Source organism: Monodon monoceros, unplaced genomic scaffold, assembly GCF_005190385.1.
Source record: "Monodon monoceros isolate NGI ecotype Baffin Bay Population unplaced genomic scaffold, NGI_Narwhal_1 Super_Scaffold_6, whole genome shotgun sequence".
NCBI classification, from domain to species: Eukaryota; Metazoa; Chordata; class Mammalia; order Artiodactyla; family Monodontidae; genus Monodon; species Monodon monoceros.
Window position 1 is genome coordinate 3,804,802 of NW_021703783.1, and position 10,976 is coordinate 3,815,777.

The following is a 10,976-nucleotide window of genomic DNA, read 5'->3' on the forward strand; positions in this document are numbered from 1 at the left end:
GCACCAATGTGCCTCCTGATTGTAACCGAGTGTGGAAGGAAACAGTGAAAACTGAATACGAGCAAATCTTGGCAACTCAGAGTATGTGCTCTCAGATGCTGAGGAAAGCAACGGCAGTGTGTGCAAGATTACTCTTCCCACCTAAGTTTACTAGCTGTCAAGGACAGAAGTGCTGACAAGAGTTTCTGAAAGGAGGGATGAGATAAAAACGTTTCTTCATGATGCTAATAATACCAATGGTCATTCTTGATTTCCAGAGGCCTACTGAAGTAGATGCTGAAATAGAGTCAGCAACATAAATAACTGGAACCTACTATTTCAAGGCCAAAATACCCCAAATTTTAACGCTGAGAGTAAGATACCAGATTTCTCCAAGTCAGCAAACGTGCTGCAAATGGCTCAATTGCTGGGCTGTGATTTCTTCCCAGAATCTGATGGTTTTCTTTACTCATCAGAGTGAGACTGACTTTACTATTGTGGCTGTATAAAGAGCACAGCCAACGGTACAAGAAAACAGGAACAGATATTTTCCGGAGACTGAAGTAGTCCCAGAATCCATTCACTCCCTGCTTCCAAACATTCCGGCTGGGTGAAACATCCACCCCTACAGTTATTTAATATTATAAGTGCATCAAGTTGGCAACTGCCACAGCTCTAGGTATAGCCCCAGAATTCCCACAATTTCTCAGTCTGTGTTTTATCTTGGTATTCCAAAACATCTAACAGGGCCAGCAAACACTAGTTGCAAATCTTGACAATCTATAATTACAGCATGGGATTTCCTATTTTAATGGAAATATAGGGTAAAAAATTCAAGTGTCTGGGTCTAACCCACATCTCAAGCTACCTATCAAGTTAGATACTTTGTAAGAGGCTGCAAAAATGTCATCTTTTTAACAATAAAAACATTATTCATTTTTAAAATACATAATATAAAATTAAAATAAACAATAAAATATTGTTTAAAATTGGTGATCTGCATGGGTGCTGAAAATTTGAGAAACACTGTCCTAGGGATCTCACTTGCTCCCAAGGTTTTAAGCACCTTCTGTCTATACAGGCTGAGGCCATAAACAGCCATTTCTAGCCCGGCCTTCTCCTCTGAGCTCCACTCACTTATCCAACTGCCCCTTTGACTTTTTACTTGAATGCCTCACAGGCACGTTAAACCTATCACAGGCCCCAAACCAAACTCCTGGTCCCCTCCACATCTTCCCCTTTCCCAGTCTCCCCATCTCAGTGGACATGGTCCTTCTTCCCGGCTGCCTGGGCCAGGAACCCAGCCTCCATCACTCGAAGTGCAGCCTGGGTTGACCCACTGCTGTCTCTCTCCCGCTTAGTCCAAGTCCCCTTCACCCTCACCCCGGACCACACTATAGGTTCCTAAGTGTCTTCGAACAGACCTTCCGATGCTCTCTGTGTAAGTTTTGTTATTTTGTTTGTTTTTACGTCTTGACTGGAGTACAATTGCTTTACAATGGTGTGTTTCTGCTTTATAACAAAGTGAATCAGTTATACATATACATATGTTCCCATATCTCCTCCCTCCTGCGTCTCCCTCCCTCTCTGTGTTAAGTTTTTAATCGCTGCTGGAACAAATTACCACCAACTTAGTGGCTTAAAGGAACACAATGTCTTATCTTACAGTTCTGCCGGAGTCTGACGGGACTCACCCGACTAAAATCAACTAGTGATTCCTGTCTGGAGGCTGTCGGCGGGGGGCTGGGCGGGGCGGGAATCTATTTCCTTGGCTTTTCCTGCTTCTAGAAGCTTATCACATTCCTTGGGAAGCTTCTAGAAGCTTATCACATTCCTTGCTTCGTGGTCCCCTTCATCTCCAAAGCCAGCAACCTTGTATGTCTTTGTTTTTTAAATTCATTTTAATTGGATTAGAGTAGCTTTACAATGTTGTGTTAGTTTCTACTGTACAGCAAAGTGAATCAGCTGTACGTATACATATATCGCCTCTTTTTCAGATTTCCTTCCCATTTAGGTCACCACAGAGCACCGAGTAGAGTTCCCTGTGCTCTACAGTAGGTTCTCGTTAGTTATCTATTTTAGACATGGCATCAAAAGTGTGTATATGTCAACCCAACCTCCCAATCCCCCTCCCCCCCGCCCTTGGTATTCTTGATTATCCTCACATCGACTCACTTCTGTCTGCATCTTCTATGGATACTTTTAAGGACCCAGCCTGGATAATCCAAGATAATCTCCCTGTCAGGAGTCAGGTGATCAGCAGTCTCAACTCCCCTTTGCTCTGGGACCGAGCACATCCCCAGTCCCGGTGGCACGGACACGGTTACGGTGGTAGGCCATCATCTGTCTCGTACACTCTCTAATGAATAACTCGTGTCCACACAGCAGCCAGAATGATCTTTTTCAAAACGCAAGTACGTTCATATCACTTCCTGTGTGAAACACTTCGATGGCCCCCACTCCTCCAAGGATAGATTTCAAATCCTAAACATGTACCACAAAGCCACACACGGCTTGTCCCTACCTACCTGCTGGCCCCAACCCCTGCTTCACCGCATTCCAGCCACGCCGCTTCTCTCACAAGCTCCTTTCTGCCCCGGGGCCTTTGCTCAGGCTGTCTCGGCTGTCTGAACAGCCCTCCCCCGCTCCCACCCAGCCTTTCCGTGGCTAACTCTTGCTCAATCCTTCAGATCTCTGTAGAAGTAACTTTCACTGGGTGGCCTGAGCTGATCTCCAAGTCCAGCACTAGCTCCTCCTATTACACGTCACCGTACTTTTTCTTTCAGAGCTTCTACTACAATTGGAGCTCAATGGTACTGTGTGATTATCGGCTTAACGTCGCCACCCTGCACAGACTGCAAATCAGTGTGGGCTGGGCCTGTTCTGTGCTGCTCACCACTGTAAACCCTGGGATTTAGAGCTGACTGGCTTATAGTAGGTGCTAAATAAATACATGAGTATTGTATTGCCCTCAGACATTATTTCCAAAGCAGGTCTAACTCTTAGAGGGGGAGCTGCATGAGCCAAAGACCTCGGCACCCTGCTTGAACATCAGACCAGGTGGGTCACAATGGGCAAACTGCCTCACCCCATCCCTCAGGCCTCGACCACAAACACGTGCCTCCAGCCTGCTTCCCAAACTCTGTTTTCTCCCCTGATACCAAAAACTATTAGACTCATTCCTTAGCCTGTGCAGCATCTGCCGTGCCACTCCTGGGAAGAGGCCACAGTACTTCTCTCCTGCTCATGGGCTGCGTCACTAGCAAAGGTCCAGGCGCACAGGAGCTGGTGTCCCAGAAATGTCAAGGTTTCCTGCAGTTCGAGAGCCCTTCCTTTAGCTCTGAGTCCCTGTGACTCTCCCACAGGGTCTTTTCTACTCACTTTAAAGCCCAGATCCTAAGTTGGACTGGGAAGAGTACCTGTTCTGGAGCCAGAAAGTTCTGGGTTTAGAACCTGGCTGTCCTCATTCAGAAAGTGCACCAACTTTGAGCCTTAGTCTCATCACTAAAAAAGAGAACCATCATTTATAAATCCCCACCTCAGAGGTACTGGAAGACCCCATGCGCTATTTAGACTGCCCCCAGCCGCCAAACACTGGCACGCGACACTCCTCTGTCAGCTCAGCCCAACCCACTGCTAGAACAATTACAAAGAATGCCACGAAGATGAAGCTGTCGGTTATGAACCTGTGAGCGTACGCTGACCCTAAGAACACACCTTCACAGACACTACATTCTCTAGAACTTTCACTGCCAGGAACACATCCTACCTCTGTCCCCCTCCAGCCCGAAGGTACGTCTATAGCATATGCTGCCTCTTCAGCCAGGATGTCCCACAGATGCCAGCTGCTGTCCTCGCAGCGCCCCACCCTCCTCTCGCGATGTCCTCACCGAGACGACCACAGGACATGCGCTTTGTCCACGTCACTCCTCCATCCAAGCTGTAGCGGCCATTCTCTCTCTCACTTCCGTGGCCTTTGGCCATGCTGCTTCCTCTGCCCTTCCCACAAGACCACTCCTGGGACTTGGACACCTAGCTCAAGTGTAACTTGCTTCAACAAACCTTCCCAGGTCCCCAGATGCCCTCTGGTAACACTGTCCCCACTCAAACTGTATCTCCAGGCCCTGGAGGGCAGGCTCTGACTTGGTCCAGGTTTGCCCTGCCCCTTCCTAGTGCCTGGAATGGTGTTTTCCAGACAATAGATGTTTATTCCGTGTTTGTTGACTGACTGCGTGAAATGACGACTCAGTGACTGAGGGAGCTGGATTTAGACATGCTGACTTTGAACTCCCGGAGGGACAACCAGTAGAGCTGTCCATCACCCAGTTCAGAAAGGGGGTCAGGACTAAAGACGTCCATTTGGCAGGTAGAGTCACTAAAGAGATATCTGAAGCCTTGGGGCTCACCAAAAAAGGATGTGCCGAGAGAAGAAAAAGGCTAAGGTGGCACATTTCAGGGGCAGAAGGCGGCAGTGCAGCTCACCCAAGATTATGATTCAAGGATGAATCATAGAAAGGAGAAATCCAAAGGAATACAGTCCCGGGAAATCAAAAAAAGAGAGTTTTGAGAAACACCTCCAGTGGCATTACTGTTGCAAAATGACAGAAGAGAGTGAGGTGTGCAGGTGGCCGCTGTGCGTGGTGATTCGGAAACACTCGGTGACCCCCTAGCAAGTCAGGTGCTGGGGCAGAGGCGGGGCTGGGGGGGCTGAGGTCTGAGTACGAAGGACAAGAAGTATAAGACTATTCTCTCAAGAGGCTGGACAGAGTAAGGAGAGAATCACAGTGCCAAGCGAGCGTGGAAGCAGCTGTGAATATAAAATAACAGAGAAAAGGGAGGCTCAGCGGGTAAAGCGCTGGACCGATTTACAAACGTCATCACTGCCCCAACCGAGCGGCAGGGTGGTGGCAGAGAGGACACGGGTGCTAAACGACTCTGTGGCTCACCCACCTGCGAGATCTTGGGGAATTCACCTCCTTCTCCCTTAGCTAACTCATTAGATTGTTCTAATCGTATGAATTAATAAGCGAAAAGGAATTCTGAAGAGTTTGTCACTCTTTACAAAGTAAGGTCCTATCACTGCAACAGATGATTTGTTATCGTAACAGATGTTTGTCATTTTTCATTTTCTGTCGTCAGAGAGAAACTGAAACTCCCTCCTATGTAATGCTGATACTGACTCCGTTTCCTGCAAAGAGGGGGAAGACAGCGGCAAAGATACAGAAAAAGGCAGGGCAAAGTCAGGGTACACAGAGTCAAGGCAGTGATGGCATCCCCTCCAACTCCTTCCTACAGATCTGCCATTTTCCTACACTGGGGGACATCAGTCCAGGGCCATGCCCCCACCCCCCCAGGTGGGTGGAGAACTGCCAGGATCTCACACCAAAACTGAGTGCCTGAGCCCTGTCAACCTGCTTCTGCCTCGGCAGGGACCTCAAGGGGCCTGGTCGGTGACAGGCTTGAACAGAATCATCACTGACCTCATGACTGTCTTGAAAAATAAAATAAAATGGTGTACTGAGATAAAGTTTATTTATAGCTCCTTGGTTATCCGCCCAAGAAAATGTTCCAAGTTCAACGGTGATTTTCCATACTCAAAGCATGTCATGGAGACTTTCCACGTAGAAGGGGCGACTGCTTCTGAGCATTATCATGGCCAGAGTCAGTGTAGTATATCCTCAAAACACTTGCAAGCGGAATACAGTATCACACTGAAGGCGTATTTGCAAGAGGAGATAAATTTGCAGATCACAGGTGGCATATCAAAGTCATGGAAGCTACTAAAAAAATACAGGGAGAAACTAGCAGAAGTCTTCAGTTAAAGCAGCTCTCTATGGCCTTCCTCCACAAAGCAGAATTTATTGTATCATTCAATGGGAAGAAATGGTAAACAATAATTTAAATTGGTGGGTAATACAAAAGTCATCTGTGTTTATCTTTAGGATGCACTGTGGGTTTTGTTTTCATCTTTCCAATTGTGTTTGGCTTAGAGAAACATTAAAATTAATTTCCATCCCACAAGCACAGCTGGACAGACTATTCAGATGCCTCTTCTAGTGAAAGAAACTAACAAATTACAAGAGGAAATCCACATGCAGAATGTTCACTGTACTTTTACAAAATGAAACTGTCCTTATTGACAACATTCATATGCTCAGAGGAAGAAAAACAGGACCGGTAAGAAAACACAGGAGCATTAAGATCTATCAGAGCAGCATGATAAGGGTCAAAAGAAGAATGTGGGCTTGGAGGTGGAAGGTTCACCACTATTAACAAAAGTCAGTCTGCTCTACTGAAATCAAGCAAAATCATTAGGGAGATTTCAGAGAAAACCAAGCCTTCCTTCCAAAGAAGTGAGATAATGCTGTAACAAAGCAAATATATGAGATACTCATTAATGCCTTTATAATCCTCACAAACACACGAGTGACCCAGTAGCCAGTTCTGATGTATATGTGATGGAGGAGGGAGAATGAACAACGGGAGCAAAGGACTCTTTCTAGTACTGGTGCAACCGCTTTGTTAATTCAGTGGATATTTACTGAGTGCCTACTATATGTCAGGCTCTGTTCCCTAGTCTGAGGATATCGCAGTAAACAAAACAGACAAAAGTCTCTGCCCATATGAAGCTTCTAACATGGTGAAGGATTTAAGACATGTGACTTTGGGCAAGACATGTACTTGGACGACTAAAGGGTGTCTTACGGGGAAGCCAGGAAGGAGGAGGACTGCCAGTAAAAACTGCATACGACACAAACACACACATAATAACAGAAAGTGAAGCTTAAGTGACACTGAATATGTGAGGAGAGAGCACATTCTCACAATTTGAAATTATCTTTGCTAAAATCGAAACCCAGCAATTACTTTCCTCTGATGTAGCCTTAAAGGATTGTATGTTTGAACCAAAAAAAAAAAAAAAAGGGGGGGGGTCTTAGATAATGATCATCGCTCTTCGATGGCCTGGGATGTAACCATGATACGCAGCCAAAAAGATCCAGACCAACAGAGTAGTTTCTACCGGGTAAAAGTGTAAAAACAGAAGCAAATTTACGGACAAACTCTCTAACTTATCTGGAAATATATGCCAGGAATGGGAAAAAAAAAGAAGTAATGATTACAGCAAAGGAGTTACTGCAAATATGGAAACAGGGTTATTAAACTAAATTTAGGAAGTTATCTCAGCACGTGGGGTAGTTGCACATATTTAGGCCAACAATTTGCTGATACGTGATTCTGCCATTTTTCCAGTCAACGCAAAGGCGTAAACAGTGTCTATCTGCCGTGTAACTAGGCGATTTCAATCCTAACAGATTAATGGAATACTCTTGGCAAGCGGATTCCACTCTTTGAGGGCGGCATATTAAATAAATAAATGTACAAAAGCAAGGTAAACAAAAACGCATGCAGACACAATGCAAATACCGGAGGGAGACACAAGACTTGCAGTGGAAAAGCTCCAGGTCATCAGTTTCTGTCCACTGGGAAGAAAAAAAATCTAAGAACCTCACCATCTAGAGGCTTAGAACACACGCTCGACCACCCCAGTTTTCCATGGCTGTCCACCAGGAAGGGAAAAGGAGCCCCGGCGGTCCCCCTTAGGCCCATTTCAGGACCCGGAGGGCGAGTCCCCTCGCTTTGGACGGGGATGGGGGTGGGGCTGGCAGTACACCTGAGCCTCAGTCAGTCACAGGTCCGAAGCCCAGGAACTCCAGCCAGAGAGCAAAACGCCAAGTTTACAAAGACGGTGGAGGGACGGGGGCGGAGAAACCACAGCGAGTCCAATCAGTGGGACGGGACAGCCGCACGGCGCTGGGAACCCACCGAGCCGTCTCCACTGCTCGCAAGGCGACTGCCCGAGCCGCCGGGGCCGGGGCCGGGGCCTTCGCGTCCCCGGAACTCACCAGCCGGTCTGCGCGGCCTGGGGGGGAGGGCGTAGTTCCCGGGAAACCCTCCCGCCCTCTCCCATCAACCCCGCCCATCGGTCCGCCCCGTCCCGCCCGGCTACTCACCGGATTCGCTTCCCACATAACGGTGGCGAAATCGAGCGGAGAGAGCCTGGCGGAAGGGGCTGGCCACGGGGTCGGGGTGCTGGGTTTTTCCCGAGGGCCCAGGGAGCGAAAGAACGCAGAGACAACCTCCACGCAAGCCTCCCCGTCATAAGCCGGCGTCTTCGGACCCCCCTCGAACCTCCCGACTTCCGGCCGAAGCCGGCCAACCAGCGCCAGCCCCGCCCCGCCCCGCCCCCGGAAGCTCGCCCCCACCAGTGCCTCTCCCTTCCGGCCTTGGCGCGGAGTGGGCGGGGCCTGTAATGCGGTTGTTAAAGGGCTACCAGCCCAGCCACCCTCCAGGGCTGCATCCCTTCAGCAAAGTCCCCTCCAAGTGATCCTCAAGCCTCGATATTTATTGATGACCTCCGATATTTATTGATCACCGCATAGGGAGTGTAGTGGCCAAGAGGCAGACAGGCCTGGGAATTAATAGCCTGTGGGACAAGCTTCCGACTCGGTTTCCTCGTGCTCAGAGGTGATAATAATAGTATCTAAGCGTGTAGTGTGCTCATTGAAGGCACCTAGCATGGTGTTTGGTATACAGTAAGTGCTCAATGAGTGACGGTTATTTGCCAGATACTGACACTGTGCTAGGCTCTGCAATGAGCAAGTGACCCATATGCAGTCCTCATGGAGCTTAGAGTCTAGAGAAAAAAGTAAGAAGTAATTTAGATAAAATTAAAAGGTGCAGGATGGTCTACAGGTAGTATGGCAAGTACAGGGTTCTTTGAGAGGGTGCCTACCTAGGACAGGGTGTCTGCCGCCCCCCAATCCAACCCCCCCACCAAGAGGTTTAAGCCAAAGCTTCAAGGATGCCCTCCTATTGAAGTTACCTGAGCTACAAGAGGGGAAGAATCTTCCAGGCAAAGAAGCACCATATACCCATAGGAAATGAAAAAGGAACAGTTTAAGCTCCTTCTGAATTTTTCTATGCCTCCACACATTAAAATTTTTTTACTTGATCAAAGAATACCTACAGATTTTTTCATCTACTATGATATAGATATCCTTCATTCCAATATGTAAAGTAATTCTATTTCAAAGTAGTGGGGAAAGAAAGGATTATTCGAGAAGTGATAATAGGGCAACTGGTTTAGCATTTGGCAAAAATTAAAGAGGGGAAAAAAAAAAAGGTAAAGTGAAGATCCCTATCCCAATCCATTTACCAGAATAAATTAGAGAGTGCAAATTATTTTTCTTTAAAGATTTATTTTTGATTTATTTTTGGCTGTGTTAGGTCTTAGTTGCTCACGAACTATTTTTTTTTTTTTTTTTTGCGGTACGCAGGGCCTCTCACCGTTGTGGCCTCTCCCGTTGCGGAGCACAGGCTCCGGACGCACAGGCTCAGCGGCCATGGCTCACGGGCCCAGCCGCTCCGCAGCATGTGGGATCTTCCCGGACCGGGACACGAACCCGTGTCCACTGCATCGGCAGGCGGACTCTCAACCACTGCGCCACCAGGGAAGCCCAACACACACTATTCTTGAGTCTAGTTTGGCATTATGTATCAAAATTTGAAATTTCCATAATCTTTTATTAAACAATTCCATTTCTAGGAACTAATTTCAAGGAGGTAAATAGACAAATGTACACAATAATCTGTACAAGAATGTTTATTGCTGTATTTTTTGGAATAGTAAAAAATTGAAAACTACTTAACTATCACAGTGGATTATTTCAAGTGTATATGTGTGTAACATGCGTACAAGCTATGAAATGCTACGTGTATGTATCTTACATCCTACCACGCTGAAAACGTCTTATTAGTTTTAATAGCTTGTCAGCCAATCTCTCTGCAATTTCTATGTTAACAATCACATCACCTACAAATAATGCAGTTTTCACTCTTAGTATTGCATTGGCCAAAATTTCAGAAAATTTTTGAAGAATACAGGACGAGGTAATGAGCATTCAGTTTTTAGTTAGGTATGGCAAACGTTTGCCCCTGGTTGGTGCTAGATATATATATATATATTTTTTTTTTGGCTGTGTAGGGTCTTTGTTGCTGCGCGGGTTTTCTCTTGTTGCGGTGAGCCGGGGCTACTCTTCATTGCGCGGGCTTCTCATTGCTGTGGCTTCTCTTCTTGAAGAGCACAGGCTCTAGGCATGCGGGCTTCAGTAGTTGTGGCCACTAGGACTCAGTAGTTGTGGCTCGTGGGCTCTAGAGCACAGGCTCAGTAGTTGTGGCGCACAGGCTTAGTTGCTCCGCAGCATGTGGGATCTTCCCAGACCAGGGCTTGAACCCGTGTTCCCTGCATTGGCAGGCGGACTCTTAACCACTGCACCACCAGGGAAGCCCCTAGATATTCTTTAAATACACTATCATCTTTAAAAAAATTCCTTTCTATTCCTAGTTCACTATAAGCTTTTAATTGGGAAAGGATGTTAAATTTATCAACTGTCTCTTGAGCTCTATCACTATATTCCTTTTTTATTCTGACTCATTAATATAATGAACTATACTAGTAGGTTTTCTAATGTTCAACCCATCCTTACCTTCTTGAAATAAACTCTGCTTAGTCACATATTCATTATTCTTTGAAAAAACTGCTGCATTCAATTTGTTAATCTTTTATTTAGGAATAAAATTTATTTATAAGTCATGAAATTGATCCATTGTTATCGGTGGGTTTTGGTGATTGTCTTTAAGTTTTGCAAAGTGAACAGAAGCAATTTAAATAATTTAGGAACTAGCTCTTCTTCGAAGGTGGAGTGGATTTCTACAAAGCAAGTTTAATTGGAAAGATTAGGATGAAGTCCTTGACTTTTTGGGGGGGTTGGAGCTATACTTCATTTCCTTGAAGCCTTGGGGTTGCCTGGGCTGGTGGTCAGAGAGGGAGATGGAGAGAACACAACTGATGTGGATATATATCTCAGGTGGCTATGTTTTTAAAATATACTGCCATATCCCTAATATGAAGAGAACACATTTCATAAACTGAAAAG

At 46.3% G+C, this 10,976-nt stretch overlaps 1 protein-coding gene across 1 annotated transcript in view; it reads right to left on the reverse strand.

Annotated features, from left to right (window-relative positions):
• The window catches only part of PARP11 (poly(ADP-ribose) polymerase family member 11), a 34,313-nt gene extending 26,144 nt beyond the window's left edge, over nucleotides 1-8,169 (reverse strand). Inside the window, exon 1 of the mRNA XM_029204736.1 lies at nucleotides 7,992-8,169. Within this exon, the coding sequence (XP_029060569.1) occupies nucleotides 7,992-8,009 (18 nt within the window). The 5' untranslated portion in view covers nucleotides 8,010-8,169. The remainder of the gene's footprint in view (nucleotides 1-7,991) is intronic.
• Nucleotides 8,170-10,976: the final 2,807 nt, after the last annotated feature.